The sequence below is a fragment of the Pleuronectes platessa genome, chromosome 9, assembly GCF_947347685.1.
Source record: "Pleuronectes platessa chromosome 9, fPlePla1.1, whole genome shotgun sequence".
Lineage (NCBI taxonomy): Eukaryota > Metazoa > Chordata > Actinopteri > Pleuronectiformes > Pleuronectidae > Pleuronectes > Pleuronectes platessa.
This window is the reverse complement of record NC_070634.1, coordinates 2,116,427-2,136,907: the sequence shown is the minus strand read 5'-3', so window position 1 is coordinate 2,136,907 and position 20,481 is coordinate 2,116,427. Positions and strand designations below refer to the sequence as shown.

General features: G+C 41.0%; 3 protein-coding genes across 6 annotated transcripts; 2 read left to right on the top strand and 1 right to left on the bottom strand.

The window, feature by feature from the left end:
* Positions 1-434: 434 nt before the first annotated feature.
* On the bottom strand, positions 435-8,135 carry ctns (cystinosin, lysosomal cystine transporter). Of its 4 annotated transcripts, none has more exons than XM_053429921.1 (12): positions 7,922-8,119; positions 7,313-7,513; positions 7,018-7,120; positions 6,641-6,719; positions 5,980-6,070; positions 5,636-5,739; positions 4,787-4,924; positions 4,155-4,254; positions 2,071-2,190; positions 1,479-1,649; positions 1,052-1,169; positions 435-871 (listed from the first exon to the last, which is right to left on the bottom strand). In XM_053429921.1, the coding sequence occupies exons 1-12, from the start codon at positions 7,958-7,960 to the stop codon at positions 726-728; spliced, it is 1,410 nt and encodes a 469-aa protein (XP_053285896.1). In that variant the 5' UTR covers positions 7,961-8,119; the 3' UTR covers positions 435-725. The 4 variants fall into 4 exon arrangements, with proteins under 4 accessions (XP_053285896.1, XP_053285897.1, XP_053285899.1 ...); XM_053429922.1 differs by having other exon boundaries at positions 8,053-8,082; XM_053429924.1 differs by lacking the exon at positions 7,313-7,513 and having other exon boundaries at positions 8,053-8,135.
* Positions 8,136-11,802: 3,667 nt separating this feature from the next.
* On the top strand, positions 11,803-14,874 carry mrpl55 (mitochondrial ribosomal protein L55). Its single transcript, XM_053429920.1, has 3 exons — positions 11,803-11,984; positions 12,225-12,414; positions 13,673-14,874. Exons 1-3 carry the CDS (start codon positions 11,929-11,931, stop codon positions 13,820-13,822), a joined length of 396 nt encoding a protein of 131 aa, XP_053285895.1. The 5' UTR covers positions 11,803-11,928; the 3' UTR covers positions 13,823-14,874.
* A 641-nt stretch (positions 14,875-15,515) lies between these two features.
* ndufa11 (NADH:ubiquinone oxidoreductase subunit A11) lies at positions 15,516-17,575 on the top strand. Its single transcript, XM_053429919.1, has 4 exons — positions 15,516-15,669; positions 16,208-16,300; positions 16,927-17,049; positions 17,382-17,575. The coding sequence occupies exons 1-4, from the start codon at positions 15,591-15,593 to the stop codon at positions 17,492-17,494; spliced, it is 408 nt and encodes a 135-aa protein (XP_053285894.1). The 5' UTR covers positions 15,516-15,590; the 3' UTR covers positions 17,495-17,575.
* Positions 17,576-20,481: the final 2,906 nt, after the last annotated feature.

The window sequence follows — 20,481 nt, the reverse complement described above, 5'->3', positions numbered from 1 at the left end:
ACTTGTGTGACTTCCAGTCAGTGCTCATTGCTAACAAATTGACTGAGTGGTTCTCTGCTACTTCTGTTCTTGAACCTAAATAAATAACTTTTTCCTCCTAAACATTGTAACACACCTCATGTCTATAACGTCCCAGTCAGAGAAAAGGTTTCTTTATGGTCATCACCATCATGAATAAACATAATGCTCTAGAAACTAAAGCTAAATTATGAGATGAGGAGAAAGCTTCGATTAATGCTAATAAAAGAGAATTTACCGGGCTCTGTTCTTATTCAGTCAAAGAGCCTGGATCAATGCGATCAGTATCAGCTGTGTTCCCCTGCTGTCAAATGGCTGCAGTCAGCATTGAGACATTAGATACCTCCTAACTAAAACTGGGATTGTTGTTGTGACAGAGGGCTGTAATCAGTACAACCAGACCTTTAGCAAACAGCTTACATGTGACTGAATTTAATAAAAGTGTAACATTAATACATCAATTTTTCAAACAAAATAGATACATTTGTAAAAAGAATACCCTTTGATGATCCTGAGATATTTTGGAGCTCAGAGCTGCTGCTCTGCAGCAACATATCCAAGATGACATCCACCACCACCACTTCTTTTTGGTGACTTGAATCATCTGCTGGTCGATCAGGCGTGCTCATTCTTGTTGACGGACAGAAATCCGTGCTCCCTTGTGATTCCATTTGTAAACAGTTTGTCCACACAGCAGTGAGTCAGCGTCAGTCTGTTTGCTGTGTGACAACCTCGTACTGCGGTTGCTGTCTGTAGAGACAGTAGTGCTGAATCATGAAAAGGATGTCAAACACCACGGAGAACAAGCCCAGACCAAACTTGGTAGGATCGCCAAATATCAGCCTCCACTCATCTGAGGAGAAACACAATGCAGTCAGTCACTAAGTTTGTGAGACAAGTGAGTATGGTTCTGTGTGTACTTTATGTGCAGCAGTGGTAATTGCAAACTATAATTCAATCCTCTAAAAGAGGACACCAGATGTGGCTGTCAATACGGCAAAAAGTATAAAACAGGATTAACGATTGTAGTTACCGTTGTTGTAAGACTGTAAAATCATCTGTAGGATACTGAGGTTTCCTCCAATGAAGTCCAACAGCACATTGCCAATACTCCACCCATCAGTGCTCTGTCTACTGTAGTTCATGTACGCCTGCAAACACATCCACAAAGCCAGCAACAGTCAGTGAGACCTGCTCAATGAACTGAATAATCACATATACAACAGTATAAATTTTGTGTAGTAGCATAGGATGTGTTGATAAGATTCTATAAACATGGAATCAGTGAAACTGAATTACATTAGGTTTTTATCAGTGTATTTGTAATACACAATTGTATTATATTGCTATTAATATATTTTGAGAATATTTGAAACATTTGACCAAATACACTTTTGTACAGCTTTTTATACTCACTGTCTTTCCTTCTTTTGGACTCCGTGTGTAAGAAAGTTGCTTACCTGAGGCATATATTTGATTAGAGTGACTGCTAGTTTAATGTAGGAGAAATAGTAGAGGTAATCCAGCCAGGTGATCTGTTTTGCTACAGCTAGAAACAAGCTGACCAGAGCAAACGTCCAGGCAACCAGCAACAAACACAGGGCCGTCCAGGAGACCTTTTGACCCCCCCTCTGAAAGAGAGACCACACAGAGGTTTACACAGACACAAAATCCATTATACCTTTCAGAACAACTGCATGTCCACACATTTACTTGCATATGAAATTAACTACCCAAAACTGGAGTAATATTCTCATTTGTCGTTTTGTTGCGTTATAATGTTGTTGTGTTAATCCAATGGCTTTACATAGCACACAACTCTCCTGAATAGTGAATATTAGTAGAGAGAAAACATAGCATTCTTTTTCCTTTTTTCACATACTTCAGCAAGAAGTGATAAATACAAACAAAAAACTAGTTTAGTTTGGAAAAGACAGAGAGAGAAGACAGTATCCATCATCATTAAGCCATAGAGTAGCCATTTTTGATCCTTCGAGTCCCGGAATATAAAAGATACATTTGATGAACATCCACCCTTTCATGGGAGCTCACCTCATACACGGCAGCCTGGCTAATGTACACCAAACAAAGAAAGACAGCATGGAGACTGAAGAAGACGTCATTAGCATTGACAGGGTTAATTCCATTAAGGTTTCTCATCAGAAACTCCTCCTGCAGGGCGGACACACAGAAACGTATCAGGGTATCATTCATCACTCAAAGTCTACTGTATCGCCAAACATAGGCAAGGTATGTGAAGGTTCAGCAACTGCAAGAAAGCTCTTAACTCAATCAACTCAAATATACAGAAAAACATTGGGTTTCACTCTGAACTGACTTAAGACTCAAATCCCAAACAGAGACCTGATAGGGAAATTCCCCTATCCAATGTGACCTTTATTTCAATATACAGTGCCTTGCATAAGTATTCACCCCCTTTGGACTTTTCTACATTTTGTCATGGTATAACCACAGATTAAAATGTATTTCATCGTGAGTTTATGTAATGGACCAACACAAAATAGTGCATCATTTGGAAGTGGGGGGAAATATTACATGGATTTCACAATTATTTACAAATAAAAATCTGAAAAGTGTTGAGTGCACATGTATTCACCCCCTTTACTGTGAAACCCCTAACAAAGATCTGGTGCGACCAATTGCATTCACAAGTCACATTTGCAAGTCACATAATTAGTAAATAGGGTCCACCTGTCTGCAATTTAATCTCAGTATAAATACACCTGTTCTGTGACGGACTCAGAGTTTGTTGGAGATCATTACTGAACAAACAGCATCATGAAGACCAAGGAGCTCACCAAACAGGTCAGGGATAAAGTTGTGGAGAAATATGAAGCAGGGTTAGGTTATAAAAAAATATCCAGAGCTTTGAACATCTCTCTGAGCACCATAAAATCCATCATAAGAAAATGGAAAGAATATGGCACAACCGCAAACCTACCAAGAGGAGGCCGTCCACCCAAACTGAAGAGTCGGACAGGGAGAAAATTAATCAGAGAAGCAACCAGGAGGCCCATGGTTACTCTGGAGGAGTTGCAGAGATCCACAGCTGAGGTGGGAGAATCTGTCCACAGGACAACTATTAGTCGTCTACTCCTCAAATCTGGCCTTTATGGAAGAGTGGCAAGAAGAAAGCCATTGTTGAAAGGGATCCATAAAATATCCCGTTTGGAGTTTGCCAGAAGCCATGTGGGAGACACAGCAAACATGTGGAAGAAGGTGCTCTGGTCAGATGAGACCAAAATTGAACTTTTTGGCCTCAATGCAAAACGCTATGTGTGGCGAAAACCCAACACTGCCCATCACCCTGAGCACACCATCCCAACAGTGAAACATGGTGGTGGTAGCATCATGCTGTGGGGATGCTTCTCTTCAGCAGGTACAGGGAAACTGGTCAGAATAGAGGGAAAGATGGATGGAGCCAAATACAGGGAAATCCTTGAAGAAAATCTGATGCAGTCTGCAAAAGACTTGAGACTGGGGCGGAGGTTCATCTTCCAGCAGGACAATGACCCTAAACATACAGCCAGAGCTACAAAGGAATGGTTTGGATTAAAGAATGTTAATGTCTTAAAATGGCCCAGTCAAAGCCCAGACCTCAATCCAATAGAGAATCTATGGCAAGACTTGAAGATTGCGGTTCACAGATGGTCTCCATCCAATCTGACTGAGCTTCATCTTTTTTGCCAAGAAGAATGGACAAACCTTTCCATCTCTAGATGTGCAAAGCTGGTAGAGACATACCCCAAAAGACTTGCAGCTGTAATTGCAGCGAAAGGGGGTTCTACCAAGTATTGACACAGGGGGGTGAATACTTATGCACCCAACAGATGTCAACTTTTTTGTTCTCATTATTGTTTGTGTCACAATAAAATTTATTTTGCACCTCCAAAGTACTATGCATGTTTTGTTGATCAAACGGGAAAAAGTTTATTTAAGTCTATTTGAATTCCAGTTAGTAACAGTACATAATGGGAAAAAGTCCAAGGGGGGTGAATACTTATGCAAGGCACTGTAGATGTGTTAAGTTACATGCTGTTCACTGATGTGCTCCTGTTGGTGCATTCCACATGTATAAACTGTTGAATCCCGTTTTAAAGTAGGGGGTTGGTTACCTTTATGTATGGCACCCAGAACAGCCCAATGTTGAAGACACTGTAAGCGATGAAGCCGGTTAGGTTAAGAGCCAGGAAGTCGAAGTTGAGACCTACAACACTGAAAACAATTATGTTTGAGTTATTGGTCTGAGGCCGTTTATTTTTTCCCAATTTTATATACAGTTCTTTCATGTAGAGCCAAATCAGGCATCATCTGCACCAAAAATTGGTGGAGTCAAATAAATAGTGCAATGTCCTAAGTTGTTTAAGTCTGTTTTCTTGACCATATAAAAGATAAAGAAAAAGTGCCCCAAAATATACTTAAAATAATGATAACTTTTAATATTAACATGGGAAACATGCTCAATGTTTCTTAATTTTGTATCATGTATTCACGTATTACTACAATATTAATAATAAATTATTTATACAGCACTTTCTTCAACAATGTTGAACACAACATTAAATTAATCTGTTTTCACCTGGTCTGTCAAAGCAAAACTAAATTTGAGAGTATGCATAATGTATCTGATGCTACATAACCAAATATTGTGATGCAAAAATCATGCAGTACAAGAAAATACATATTTCTCCACAAAGAAAATATTCAAGAAAAGCGACATAAATGAAGAGAGCAGACAGAACACTACCTTTTTCTCTTCCAGTTTTCATATGCTTGTGGGTAGAAGGACACCGACCAGGCCACGAAGTACATCCAGCCAATAACCTGACTGATTACCGATAGGATGTTGCTACGGATAACCATAAAACGGATCCTGACCGACAAGCTGAAAGAGAGAGACTGCGGCTTACACACAAAAACTGGGACTGTAGAAATGTACCATCATCGTAGCATTATCATATAAAACAGGCCATAAATAGTCCTACAGTTTCAGTGTGCAATACACCCCCCCCCCCCCCCCATGCCCAGGTGTTCTGGTAGATCCCTGCCTCTCACTCTGAGCACAGCCAACATCATTGAGCCTGGTCAAGCCTATAATTAGCCGTTCAGTCCATGTTCACAGATCCTAAATGAATTCATGTAACAAGTACAGTCTAATTTGTGCTAAACGCACACTAGTGTCTAAGAGGTGATTTTAAAACGGGTCTTAATCTCATTAACGCTCAATACACAACTAAAAGCTTGGAGAGTTGTGCTTCATATTCTGTGGTGATACACGTAAGGATTATCTGAATTGTACCACACACAATGACAAAGACAATGGCATGTCTTTGTTGGGGGGAAATAAGTACACACTTTTTTTTTCATGTCAGTAAAATAATAATCCGAAAGCCATTGTACCTCTATAATTGTTCCTATTTGCTGAGGCAATTTCATTTTAACTGACAGGACAAAATCCAATGTATATATGTAGGTTTTGTCTCTTCAAACATACATATGGCATTCGCAATACCGTTTGAAAATTAGATCAAATTTGGATGTGAACCTGTCCTCGCACACTTGAGTCAGTGCATGCTGTTGCTGTGCTGATACCCACCTGTTGAAGTCAGTGCTGTTGCTTATCAGGTGGGTGGTCACCTGACCGACATTACGGGCTGTCACATTGAAATTGACAGAGGTTGCTTCAACTGGCAGCAACACCTAAACAAGAACAACCACATGAACGGGTGATGTGATATGTTTGATTAACCCATTGAATTAGAGCTGAAATCTACACTTCAATCACATCTCGATTGCAAATCCATTTGTAGCTGTGTATAGAAGCAAATTTACAAAAAAAATTGTCACTGTCCAAATACTTATGGACCAAAGTGTAAACATAAAACCTGCACAGAGGTACGCCCAGAGGACAACTAGTTTGTATTTGGAGTGATAGGTTACCTGCTCAGGCACTGTGATTACGGATGTGTAGTTGGACTTGGAGCTGTAGGTGACGTTTAACTGAATCACAGCTGACTGGTTGACAGGGGAACTGGAGACAGACACAAACATTCAGTCAGAACAACACTGATCCTGACGGCTGATTTTACAAGAACATTAGGGGCTACCAGGATTTGGAATGTACCTCTTACTTCTTTGCTAAAGGCAGAGGTTCCCTGATTGTCTGACATGTTTTTCAGTTTAAGCTACCTTAGAACAACTGCAGAGTGACATCCACTTTTTCACCTACACAGTCTACTTTAATTTGTACAGGAGGTTTCTGTTACACACAGCATCTAATACACATCTGTCCGTCCACGGACAGAGATCCTCTTTTTAGAAAATGTAATTACTTTAACTGGTGTATTGATACAATTGATGCCTGTAGGATGTTGAAACGCTTAGAGGAGACTATGACAGGCTACTACACAAACTGCAAATTACTATTAGGTAAAGATCCATTTTAGCAAATTGGAATTTGCCCCCAAGTTACAGAAATTGTTTCCCGGTCTCTTGTATTCCCCCAAAGAATAATGACTAGATCCAAGCAGTAACCTCAATGTAAGGATTTTAGCCACAATATAATGTGAATACAACTTTTGTAGACTGTCTCTATGGTTACCTGGAAGTAATGGTGATGTTAGCTGTAGAGTATTCCTCAAGTGTGACGGCAGCAGGAGCAAACAAATACACTCTGGAGTCTGTCGGAAAAACAAGGACATTTAAAAAAAGCTATTAAATCCAAGATGCTCACAAAAAAGTGTCCAGGTTGTACTGTGGCATGATCATAAAGCATATCTAATCAATTAGTAAATGATTACTTTAAAGCCCATCTATTCACTTCATCATGATCATCATGAGGTGATTACATACTTCAATGGTGACTGAACATGTACATGAAACCCTACATCTTGTTTTACTGTTTTATGAATTAAACAAACCCACACAACCTCATTGAGACTTTTACAGTGAAGACATGAGACAAAAAGAGCTCGTCACCAGAGATGTTGGGCAGTGTCCACAGGAGCAGCAGCTGAACAGATAACAATCTCTTGGCCAAGCCCAGACCAACCATCTCTGCAAAATGATGGATGCTGCCTGCCTGAAGAACAAAAGACACACAACTCATCTCAGGAATCCCATACAGCCAACTCTTAAACACTAATAAATGAGAAATGCAAGAGAAATGTGGTGCACATCAAACTACAAGAGAAAAGAGAAAGTAAATGGGATCTTCACCATCTGATATCACACATACCAAACTGATGGTATAAATATATACAACAAAACTCACAGAAAAATTGTAGCTCATTCTGTCCTCCCCTTGGTCTCGGATGAAACACAAACGGTCAGGATAGGGAAGTGATAGCAGGTGGATCACCATATAGCACATTCCTTTTGTGGAATCTAACATAATCCTCCCTTCCGGTGTAACAACATGCTTCTTGTTTCCTTTAAAAGACTCTTTAGAAACCCGGTGTTTGGAGCACATGTCCTGCTCAATATTAACAGAGGTTATCGTTTAGACAAAATCTGCTTTCATGGGATATTATCAAATAAACATATAAAAAAAAGGTAGTTATTGTGATAAGTATGCTTATATATTCTCTGTGTTGATTAAATGTTAAATATTTCACATTCTTTGGTGGTTTCAGCATTTTACATGCTTTTAATTTTGTTTAAAAAAACTGTTAATTTAATAAAGTAATGACTAGTATAGACTTTATAGTTTAACAGACAAATAAGACAAAGGCTAACGATGCTAACGTAAGACCCAAAGCTTTTCTGCTATGTGTTGTCGAAACGTGATTATAGAAATGTCTCGCCCAAAAGAAAAGCTTTACTCGGCAGGTAACCACATTCTGTAGTAAACAACAAGTGAAGGTTTGACAACAAAACTCACCCTGAATAAACTTAGCTCATTCTCTTCTCCACTGGGCATCGGGTGAAACACTAACCGTCAGGAGAGTGAAGGGATCACAGGTGGAACACGGACATTTACTTGATCTAAACCAGAACAATGATCAAACTTACTGCAGCTGTGATGTTCCACTACTTCCGCATTGGTCACGCGACAAACCTCCTGGTCTTGTTCAGATGAGACAGAACAGACGCTTCAATTTTGTAACACTGCCCTCTACTGTCAGTTATGAAAGGTCCTGTAGCAGTCATTTGTATTTTTTATGTCTGATATAATAATAAAAATATTCCACTAATATCATCAGGTTGGTCTACTGACAAATGTCCAGTGAGACCAGACGCCCCTAAATGGGAAGTGTGCCTGTCTTCAGACCTTCTATGGTTCATGGTGAAACATCGACTGTAAATAAAAATGTGACATTATCTGTTACAAGCAGCACCAGTCCGTCCTGGTAGAAGGATCCCTCACACCTGGCTCTCTCTGGGGTCTCTATGGTTTCTTCCCTATTAATAGGGTTTCTTGGTAGTTTTTCCTTACTCTTGCTGAGGGTTAAGGGCAGAGGGTGCTACACCTTGTTGAGCCATATAGATAAATTGTAATTATGGGCTTTAAAAATTAAATTGGATTGATTGATTGATTAACTGATTGATGCCAACCTGGCTTCACCATACCCTCAGTGGTTGGAGGATAAGTTGTTTACACCCAAAAAATATGGGTTAGTGTTAGGGTTACTGTAGCAAAGTGTGACAAATATACAAAAATAAAATAAATCAGGAAAGGGGGTGTTTGGTTCCAGAATCTTAGACCTGGGCAAGTGAAGCTCCAGTTTTCATCAATCCTTGCCAGTGTACCCGACCCTTAGCATCAGCTGGGGGCCCTTCGATCTCTTCTATAGCCTCTATAGTCTCTACAGTATATAAACACTCCTCTCATACCATTATCTATGTTTTTTATCACTAGTGGTAGTAGTCCACACATATATGTTGTTTTAACAGAGAGTAAATAAATCCTACAAGATCTGATTATGATTTCAGATTAGAATTCCCGACATCAGTGGCAAATACTTCACATCTCTGTATCTGAAAGACATCAAGGAAATTAAACAACTTTACATGAACTCGGATCACAACAGTCTCAGCGGCTAATGCCATTTGTCCTCAATTGTCCCATCAGCAACAAAAGGTCTTGATAATCACAACTAATGAAATTCCACAACTTCTGTTATAATGATAACTGTTCATTAGATGAATCGCGCGTGCGCAAAGCACGCGCGATTCTGGCTTACAGAGCTGGATGTGTGAGAATTCAATATTTTAGCTGTTCTGGGGTCTGACTGTATTCTCTGCAATAAAGACAGGAGGGGGGCCTTGAGCAGGTTGGGCCAGATATAAGGCCTTTATACAAATGATTTATAAATAACCCTTGCTGCATAGTGTTAATAATGAATCTTATAATTGTTCTGAATACTAACTTTTGGTATTAAACCATTATTCCCCTAGATTCATTCATATCACATATATTTCATGCAGCTGTCTGATAAGTTCTGGAGGTCGGACAGAGTGACTTTGTTGACATTGTTTTGTTTCGTTGTTTTGGTTTCGAGGATCCTAATGTTTACAACAACAGGACATTGTTTGGATATAGCAGGAACATCATATTTCTTTCTCCAATGGCCCACATGGCATCAGCTGTGTCAAGGCCTTTCATGAAAAGAACATTTTGCTTAGCAACTATCAGAGTAGTAGTAGCGTCACGGAGAACGGCTTCTTGTCACTTCCTGGATTCCTTGACAAGAGGTGGGGGACTACAGCTTTGGACCAATAAGGGAGAACCAAATTGATTTGCGGTGACTCCCCTTCAATCTTTCATAACCAATCATATTAAATCTACTGTTATAATTATATCAAAACCCTTTTGTTCGGGGCCATTATTAACTACCTATTGCTAACGGATTTAGCCTAGGCTGTGATAATTGTCCATAGCTATGTTGTAACTTTCATTGCATCTCAATATATACTTAAATTGGACCAGTCCGACTCTTCTCATATTTAGGATAAACCAACACGCCTGACAGATGTAAGTGTCAATGTATCCTCACTGTCACTGGAAAACATGAGTCATTGAGTTCAGTCTCTTCATCGATGCAGAGTCTACATCGTGATGCATCTAAGAAGACATTTCCAGACCTCTAGTGTGGAACGTGGCGAAACCGAACCCTTTCAGGCACCGGAAAAAAAACAAAACTTATGAAAGACAAAACTTGTGTCTCTTTTGGCTCATTTTGCTGGTCCCAAGGCCGGACAAAGGAGGAGGGTTGGACGTAGAGCTAGCAATGCCGCCCCACTTAACAGTGCAGCGCAAATCCTCCTGCGGCGCACATCATCACCGCACATCATCCTGCTGCAGACATCATCCCGCGGCGCACATCATCACCACACATCATCCTGCGGCGCACATCATCACCGCACATCATCATACGGCGCACATCATCCTGCCGCGCACATCATCGTGAGGCGTACATCATCCTGTGCGGCGCACATCATCCTGCGGCGCACATCATCCTGCAGCGCACATCATCACCGCACATCATGGGGCAGCGCACATCATCCTGCGGCGCATATCATCATCACCACATCATCCTGCAGCGCACATCATCCTGCAGCGCACATCATCCTGCAGCGCACATCATCACCGCACATCATTGTGGCGCACATCATCCTGCGGCGGACATCATCCTGCGGCGGACATCATCCTGCGGCGCACATCATCACCACACATCATAGTGGGGCGCACATCATCCTGCGGCACATATCATCATCACCGCACATCATCTTGCGGCGCACATCATCCTGCGGCGCACATCGTGCAGCGCACATCATCCTGCGGCGCACTTCATCCTGCAGCGCACATCATTGTGTGGCATATCATCATCACCGCACATCATCGTGTGGCGCACATCATCCTGCGGTGCACATCATCCTGCAGCGCACATCATCGGCGCATATCATCATCACCGCACATCATCCTGCAGCGCACATCATCCTGCGGCGCACATCATCCTGCGGCGCACATCATCCTGCGGCGCACATCATCCTGCGGCGCACATCATCCTGCAGCGCACATCATCCTGCGGCGCACATCGTCCTGTGGCGCACATCATCCTGCCGGACATCATCCTGGGGGGAACATCATCACCGCACATCATCCTGCGGTGCACATCATCCTGCGGTGACATCATCTTGCGGCACACATCATCACCGCACATCGTCCTGCGGCACACATCATCCTGCGGCGCACATCATCCTGCAGCACATCATCCTGCGGCCCACATCAAAGGAGGAGGGTTGGACCTAGAGCTAGAAGTTCCACCCCACATACCAGCCTTTTGATTAAATTTGATATTCTAACATTTAACAATACAGGACAAAATCGATTTATGTATGTGGGTCAAGCATTAAAGTCATGAAGTTATTTTGAGAAGTGATGGCCTATTTCAATGGCAAGATGAAAAAAAAGAATAAACAGAAGAATACGGAAGCGTATTGCATTCACTTTTATTTGTTATTTTTTTGGCCATTTGTCTAGGAATTTCCGAGATAATTATCCCAGAAAAACAGAATAATTTTTTTGTGAAGTGAATGTAATACGCTTCTGTAGAAGAAAGCTTATTTTAAGTTCTAAACATATTTAGGGTGTTTTTTTCTCACTTTCTGTACGTCCTATAGCGACCATTACAGTATGCAAATTAGGCGATGACGTCATTTAGCGACATCTAGCGACTTTTAGGACAGCCAATAGCTACTTTCCTTACTGAGAAGTTGGCAACACTGATCAAGCGCTTGTTGTACCCATAATGATTGTCGGAACTATCCTGCGCTGTGCTTAGTTTTGGTGGGACACTTACTGAGTGAACTCCAGGGGCTTGACCTTTGAAGTGCTTCCTGTCTGGCTGTGTGGCTTCCCCTCCAGCAGCAGACTGTGGAGACTGAATGCTCGGAGCTGTCAACATGTTTCTGACGAGGCTGTGTGCTCCTCTGATACCGCGGTAAGAGCTCCATAACATTACATATCTTACAGTTCATACAGTAGATAACATACAACCTGGTGGTGAATGTGCTTGTTGCAAGTACAAAGCACACAAACGCAGATACATGTTATTTAACCTTGTTCTCTAGTGGCGGATCCCACATTTACTCTCTCTCTCTCTCTCTCTCTCTCTCTCTCTCTCTCTCTCTCTCTCTCTCTCTCTATACGCGGGTGTGTGTGTGTGTTCGTGCACTCGCAGGTGTGTATGCCCCCTGGTCACGCGGACAGTGTCCCCGCTCCACACTCACACAGCTCAGCTGGACTCGAACAGGACGTCCGTGGTGCGCTGTGGTCGGCAGAGGTATGAGAGGCTGTACCCGGTGATGCTGGTCCGCCCTGACGGCTCCACAGTCAACATCAGATACAGAGAACCCAGACGCATCCTCATGGTCAGTGTCGGTCCTGGCCTCCGCTCTCTCTTTCCAGCGCTCTGATCTGTTCAATAACATGTTAATGCCTCATTGTCGGGATCGGTGTGACTGTGTTATTTGTATTCTTTAAAGCAGGTGCTGACAATTAGTTTCACAATGTTAAGGCACCTTATAAAGGGAAAGACTCCATAGGCAAGCTCAATGTTAAAGTGGAAAACAGTATGCAGAATGGATGAAGGGATGGCTTACATTGGGCTGTGTCGTATCAAGCATCCACCATGATATCTTGATCGTTATTTTAATACGTTAAGGGCAGACTCACTAATTACGTGTGTCGGCCACGAGTCTGCATATTCAGTGTCATGTTATTCTAGGATAAACATACCCTACATGTGTGACAATATAGGCATACACGGCTTCGCAGTGAAACTAATGTAGCTGCCTAAAAAATCATGACTGAATTTAAAAATGTGAGAATAAAAAGCAAGAGGAGGGAAAAACAAACAGCAAAAGCTTTAAGTCGAGTTAGGAATCTGTTCTTTAACAAGTTCTTGTACAAGACCTGGCTAACTTAACTGAAGAATGAAGCATGAATCACATGTTGTATCCTCTATGAGCTTTAGTTTGACCCACAATGTTTGACTCTGATTGAGGCCACACTGTGATGGAAACATTTGTTATTACTAGTCAATGAAAACATAGGGTCCTGTCCTTGTGCGCAACTGCACAATTCATTGCTAATATGCCAGTGAATTGGTCAGGGTGTGAATGTGCACTGCATGCCTGTTGGTGCCTCAAGTGTCACTTATATGTATGTGTGGACTGTGGAGGGGGTGCCAAAGTGAAACTATTAAGAAGTGGCAAACTAAACATAAAATTAATTTATAACTAGGCCCTACCACCAATAATAAAACATTAAAACATATTTTGGTAAAGTTTGGTAATGTTTCTCAAATATTATTTATTTTTGATATGTAGCATTTCCACCTTTTCAGCACCTAACAATACATCATTAATTTACTAATATTTTAGCCTAAATGTATCCTTTATCAGGTTAAACTTACACATCTCTATTTAGCTTCAGACTTTAACAGATATAAAAAATATACAGTAATAAAAAACTTAGAATTGCACTCTGCAGCATACTGTTGCTGTTCAGTCCCAGCAGTAACCCTCTCAACACACAACACCAGAGTCATAAGCCTCTTGTCTATAAGGGTGTTACTCCATTGTTCATGTTTTGTAAGTTGATTTGTGTCTCTGTATGTTTTTAAAGATGCCAGTCAATCTGTCCACTCTGTCTGAAGAGGAGCGCCGAGCCCGACAGAAAAAGAGGGAAGTGAAGAAGCTGAGAAAAGAGACGCCGGTCCACTATGAAGACGATTTCGAAGCTGACAAATATAGCCAATTCTGGAAGAAGAAGTGAACTTTTATACTGTGAACCACGGCTGAGGCAACAACCCTAAAAATCCAACTCTCACTTAAAGCTTCCATGTGTCCCTATACAGTGTGTTTAAATTTAGTTTCATTTTCATTCCAGTAAAGGGATTCCTCCGGAAGATTCCAACAGGATACTGAAACCCAGTGTAATGATGTTTTTATGGCACGATAAATTCTGCTATTGAGTTTTACTGTGACCATAGATTTCTTCTTAAAAATATAAAACAACATTTTGAAGCTGAAAACTCAAGCATTGATAAGTAAATAAATCATTTAAAGCTGAGTATCCATTTGATGCAAACTTGGTGGAATTATTGGGGCCTGCTCGTGGCCTGGCCAGTGCCTGAACAACTAACGGCCTGCGGGCCTGATGCGGCCCTTCTGAGTTTTCATATTGCCCCCAAGACTCTGGCGGATATGTGTGTGTATGTGTGTTATATTAAAACTAAGGTCTTACTCTTTGCAGACAGATCCGCTCCCTGATTTTCTCTTCCTGGAGCTGCATATGTGTGCATACACACACTCACAGATGGTGTGATCACAACAAACACTTCGCTGTTTAAGTTAAAAGCGAATATTTAAGAAAAAGCTGGAATAAAAGCTGTCTGTAGGCCGAATGATGATGTTAGTTTGTCATAAATCTGGTTAAACTCTTATAAACTTGTATAATGTATGAGACAAACCAGCCCCTCCCCTCTTAATGTCTAACTGTGGTACCTACTGACAGAGACACAGCAAAGACATATTGCTCCTCTACAAACTATTTAATTGTCATGGCAAGTTCTCTAAATCATGTTTTATAAAGCTAATATAATATAATGTAGCTTCCGTCAATAACACAGGATCCATACATTTATCTCAAGAATAGGTTTTATTCATGGTTTTACATTTGTGAATTATCTTGTCTCTTTGCTGTCTTATGCTGTGTGAAACAAAGTGAATGATCATTCTTTAATTTCAAATTTCCCTATTAAATAATCCCATGACATATTAACAATTGGGTAAAAAACTAAATAAAATGTGCAATATTTAGGCAAACCCCTGGACTCCTGTAGCTGGTTTGTTTTTCCCAGTGGCTGATTACTCGTATCATTGTGGATAGAAAGTCTTGTCTGATCTGAGCTACTTCAATCAGAGTTATTAAGTCTCAGTGGATACTGTTAATCTATATTCATCTTCTTTTCTACATTTGTTGATATGGACCTGTCGGAAAAAGTTGAATTTAGCTACTTGATATCATAGTTAAATAGCCTTGATACAGGCTGTTAAAGAAGACGGAGGCAGCAGTTTGTCACCTTCCTTCTGGTTACACTGACTCTACAGATTTCATTGGTTATGGAGGACCTCTGTACCTTCCTGGTAATTAAGTAATTATGCACATACATACTGAAACAAGAAACATTTACAAGAAAGTATCATCCATTAAAAATCTGAGAATCACTCTCTTACACACATGGTAAAGGCACAAACCAGTATTAGGTATAATGGGCTATTTTTAATGCATATAACAAATGGAGGAAACTTATTGACCAAAGGAAGCTAAATAAGGAATGTGGTTTTAATTACAGAAAGTCATTTAACTAACCATGAAATGGGAAAAAGTATATTTAATCTTATTCTGGCTTTATTCAAGTCTTTCTACTCCATCCATTAGGTGGCGGTAATACAACATAAACCGGGCCGCTAACCGACAGAAACATACGAGCGTATTCCTGGCGAAACTTCCGTAAGTGTGTGTCCTTGCTAAAGCAGAAATGGGCTACTGGGATGTTCCAGAGGGCACAGGCTGCGTTGAAAAAACATGGATAACCACCAAACTGGGCACAGCTCTGGGTAAATATCCGGTCTAATGAAACCAATATTGAGCCGTGCAGGTTGTAGATGTAGACGCTCGTGTTGGTTAGTGAATGTAAAGTGTTGAACTAGCGTACAGGCTAACGAAGCTAGCAGGTTAGCCTGGTGTAACAGTTTAACTGGTGATCATGGCAACTGGGGAAATGTTGTCTTTATTCCAGATGTTGCTGGTCGATTGCAGACTCAGTCTCATCAGATTTAGACATTTTAAAGCCTTTGTATTCTAGCACTGAATTTGTTCACGTTGATGGCATTACCATGTTCATTGTAGAAGAGGAAATACTCTTCCATACTTTATGCCTTTCATGCACAAGCTATGCAAGTCGTGTTATATTTGTGTGCAGTTGTGTGATCTAGTTAGTAAGACTGAGTCTGACTAATAATCCAGCCGTCTATCACAGACACTTTTCAGTGTGATGCTTTCTACATGACTATAGTTTCCATCGTCTGCCCTGTGTGACCTATTGTTGATTTCAACCTTGTTAATGTGTGTTTGTCTTTGTGTGTACTTCTTCAGGCCTGGTGGGTTCAGCCTATCACATAGTGGCATTCCAGCCTGATTCTGCGTTGGCAGCAGTGCAGAGGGCGACCAGCACGACTGTCACCTTGGGTACTTTTAGTAATTACTCATGTAAAGAGCTGTGAAGTATTAAGTGTCGTGTTTTTGATCATAAGAGGTCCAATTCCACTGCAGAAAATCATGGAGATGACCGATTTCTCCTGCTGATCCTGCTATTATCCATTATTAGAAAGATTAATTAAATTTTTTTTAATGTGCTTGTCACATGTCAGACATCATACTCCTGAGCTGTGAACTCAGCAGTAACAAATGTTCCTTTATTCCACTTGTTTTATCGTTATTTCTGTTCTGGAGTTCAGCATACTCAATTCAAAATGAAAGAATAACCAAGGTTATACACTTATCTCTAAATGTTAATTTGAGTGTAGGAATAAAGAAGAAGAAGACACTAATATTTGGTTACAAATCGTTTGCAAAGACTTGATGTGTCTGACATCAGCACATGCTTAGTTCTGTAACTACTACTTCTCTGATTCTTTATCAGTTCAGTGATTGTGGGAATATTATGGATTAAAACAGTGTCTATTATTATTTATATAGTCTTGCCGCACTATCCCAAAATGAAAGCTGGAAGGAGGTACCTTATAGTTTGATATTACATGTATATGCGTCAAACTTGATAATGCTGACATTTGTGTCTGTCTGTGTTCTATCAGCCACCATGGGGGCTGTTTTTGGTATGGCGACCTGTCTCACTGCTCAGGCCCGTGAAGCTCCAGATGACCCACTTAATTACTTCATTGGGGGCTGCACCTCTGGGATCTTCCTGGGAGCCAGAAGTAAGTATCGGTTCACTCACTGCACATCACGTCCAGTATGTATAGTCAACCGAGTGAGGGAATTTAATGAGGGTCAGAGTTCAATGAGGCTCACCTCAACTTCTTGTCAAAGCAATGTGCGTCTTTGAAAGCAAGATGTCGGTTTTGTTTATGAAATGTTTCAACACACCAGCAAACAAGCTAAGAATACATTATTCAACCAAATTGACCAGAGACAAATAGACTGTTATAAATACTTTTTTAGTAGTACTGGTATTTCCGGGTTTATTTTAATCTATTTCATCTGTTACCTAAGTGAATCCATATTGTCTGCTCTTTGTGCCCATATCCAGCCCACAGTGCTATAACGGGTACGTCAGCTTGTCTTGGTCTGGGAACACTGGCCTTCTTCACAAAAGTCAGCAAGGTGGAGGGATGGAGGCTTGTCGGACCACCCAAACTGTGAGGAGCAAGATCACTGTAAAATAACATATATGCTGTAAAAAGAGTTCTTGGAATAAAGTTATTATGAAAACGATAAAATAAACGAGTCAGTGCACTTGATTTCATCTATGTTGTTGACAACAATACTGGTTTAATCCCTTAGCATCACCATTTAGGGGAGTTAAATAATTGGAAAAGTAAAGAAATCTAGATATTTACAATAAAATAGCTTATGCCTTTATGGTTATGAATGAATATAAAGCATACGTGTGATGGTATGTCCTGGGCCACCTTTGGGGACAGACTGCACCTTGAAATGTAGATCATAGGCTATTTGAGCGGTCAACAGATAGTAACTGAACTAATTGTGTGCTCTTCTGGTCATAAATTTAAATTGGGATCAAAACTGGAAAAATACATCATAGATTTTTCAGAAAACAGCAACTTGCACTAGTCTATATTAGTGAGAAAATGAGGGAATGCTATGAAAATTGAAGATCTATGTCATCAAAAGAGCCATCTTTATTTAGGAGAGCTGGATTCCAAGACAACAACCTACAGCTTGATCCTGTATCTAGGTAAGCATCAGAGATTTCAGACTCAGAATCAAGACCAAAAATGTCCTCCTCATTTTCCTCATCCTGTTCATCGAGCAGCATCTTTATGAACATTTCAACCGTAAGTCTGAAATGATTGCGACCGGCCATACCAACCTTCTGGATAAAGCAAATCAAAAGCATATTTTCAAATGCATATCAATATTAAGTATATACTGTTACATTTCTAGTTTTATTTTCGAGACAGACAGCCAGGAGGCAGCCAGGAGAGGGCAAATTAGCAAAATTTGTTCTTCAACAGGTTCATTGCACAGCCCTCATCTGTCCCCCCACCATACTCCCAGACTTCAACACACCCTCTCTGCCCCCAATGCTTATGCCCTCCCCCACCATAACCCCCACTGGTGTGCTCCTTGGACATATCCCCCTCAACTTCAAAGTGCTGCTCCTCCACTGAAGTGATTAACATCTTCCACGTCCCCCGCCTGTCTGTGAGAACTGGCCAGGTGAGGAGAAAGCTGGAGAGGCTTCATCAATGCAAGGCCTTAGGACCAGACAGTGTCAGCTCTAGGGTTCTGAGAACCTGTGCCATCAGGAGAAGATACTGGTGCTTTGGAAAACGTCCTGCCTGGTTCCAGACCCCAAGAAGAAGACTCCATCTGGCCTCAATGACTATCGACCAGTTGCCCTTACAACTCATGTGATGAAGGGAACTGGAGAGACTGGTCCTGGCCACTCTCAGCCCACAGGTGAAATCATCGCTGGACCGCTCTACAGTTCACCTAGCAGTCTTAACTGGGAGTGGATGATGCAACTATCTACTTGCTGCAGCGAGCCCACTCACATCTGGATCAGGCTAGTCGCACAGTGAGACTCACAGAGGACTGTTCTGTCGCCCTTCCTCTTCACACTGTACACCTCTGACTTTCAGCACAACTCCGAGTCATGCCACTTGCAGAAGATCTCTGATGACCCTGCAGTGGTTGGGTGTATAAGTAATGGCAGGGAGGGTGAGTACAGAGCGCTGGTGGACAGTTTTGTCGAGTTGGCCTGTAGAAATCATCTGCTTCTGAAAGTGGCCAAGACCAGAGAGATGGGGATCGACTTCAGGAGGAAAAGGACTTTTCTCACAATTCTCACCTCTTATAGTTTCTATCCACACCAAAACTCTCAGAGTAATCCTGCAATAACTGTGAACTTGTTTTGTCTTGCACATATTATATTCATTTTTATCAATCAAATTTTATTTGTATAGCCCATATTCACAAACCTCAATTTGTCTCATAGGGCTTTAACATGGTGTGATATTCTCTGTCCTCAACCCTCAACAAGAGTAAGGAAAAACTACTAAAAACCCCTTTAACAGGGTAAAAATAACGTAGAAACCTCAGAGAGAGCCACATGTGAGGGATCCCTCTCCCAGGACGGACAGAAGTGCAATATATGTCAAGTGTACTAAATATCAAGCAGTCCCGCTGCAATCATAGTCTATGTTCAGCAGCCAGCAAGATCAGGATCCACCATCAAGATCGGATGCCACTATAGTCCACAGTCATTGTCCACTGCCACCAATTAGGATCCATCATCAGCTGCCACCTCAAAGGTGAGGAGGAGAATTTAAAATTCTATTCTAGATTTAACTGGAAGCCAGTGTAGCGATGCTAATGCCGGAGAAATGTGCTCTCTTTCTTGGTTATGTCAGGACACGTGCTGCAGCATTTTGGACAAGCTGCAGAGTCTTTAACAACTAACTGCTGGAGCCTGATAACAATGAATTACATTAGTCCTTAATGCTAATTAACTGTTCTATGTGATGGTCAATTGTGTCGAATGCTGCACTGAGATCTAACAGAACGAGGACAGACACAAGTCCCTGATCTGGAGCTATTAGAAGGTCATTAGTGACTTTTGCCAAGGCTGACTCTGTGCTGTGATTGGCTTTAAACCCAGACTTAAAGTCTTCATATATATATTTTTTCTGGAGAATCTCACACAGCTGATTGGCTACAACTTTCTCTAAGATTTTAGACAGGAAGGGGAGATTAGATATTGGTCTGTAATTGGATAAAACCTCTGGGACTAGGGTGGGTAAATCACATCTAACAGTCATATTTATTTATTTTGGTCATGTTTCAAACAAATAAAACTTATTTTGTTGATAACCACGGTTAGCTAGCCAGAAAAGAAGCTAGCTAGCTAACAGCTAGTTAGTATTGTACATATTTACTTTCTCACTAGTAATAGATTGCATTAGATGTGCAAAAGCAGCTGTGTGAAATGAATTGTAGGTGTTCCCCAGTGATTACATACTGTATGGGTCATTTTGGACCCATGTGTTTTAAAGTGATGTAGAAATACAAACTTTACGTTTGTTCATAAAGTTAGAAAGAAAACAGGAAAATAAGTGTTTGTGGTGATCAAAAACAATATATTTAATGAATATTTTTTTTAT

Excerpts from the sequence above, each read along its gene's own strand:
- ctns (XM_053429921.1), bottom strand. The coding sequence starts at position 7,960 with ATGCCCAGTGGAGAAGAGAATGAGCTAAGTTTATTCAGG. Across the intron at positions 6,071-6,640 it reads AACATCACCATTACTTCCAG|TTCCCCTGTCAACCAGTCAG; the intron begins GTAACCATAGAG and ends GTCTGTCTCCAG. Across the intron at positions 4,925-5,635 it reads AACAGCACTGACTTCAACAG|CTTGTCGGTCAGGATCCGTT; the intron begins GTGGGTATCAGC and ends TCTCTCTTTCAG.
- mrpl55 (XM_053429920.1), top strand. The coding sequence starts at position 11,929 with ATGCTCGGAGCTGTCAACATGTTTCTGACGAGGCTGTGTGCTCCTCTG. Across the intron at positions 11,985-12,224 it reads TGTGCTCCTCTGATACCGCG|GTGTGTATGCCCCCTGGTCA; the intron begins GTAAGAGCTCCA and ends GTGCACTCGCAG. Across the intron at positions 12,415-13,672 it reads AACCCAGACGCATCCTCATG|ATGCCAGTCAATCTGTCCAC; the intron begins GTCAGTGTCGGT and ends ATGTTTTTAAAG.
- ndufa11 (XM_053429919.1), top strand. The coding sequence starts at position 15,591 with ATGGGCTACTGGGATGTTCCAGAGGGCACAGGCTGCGTTGAAAAAACA. Across the intron at positions 16,301-16,926 it reads CAGCACGACTGTCACCTTGG|CCACCATGGGGGCTGTTTTT; the intron begins GTACTTTTAGTA and ends GTGTTCTATCAG. Across the intron at positions 17,050-17,381 it reads GATCTTCCTGGGAGCCAGAA|CCCACAGTGCTATAACGGGT; the intron begins GTAAGTATCGGT and ends GCCCATATCCAG.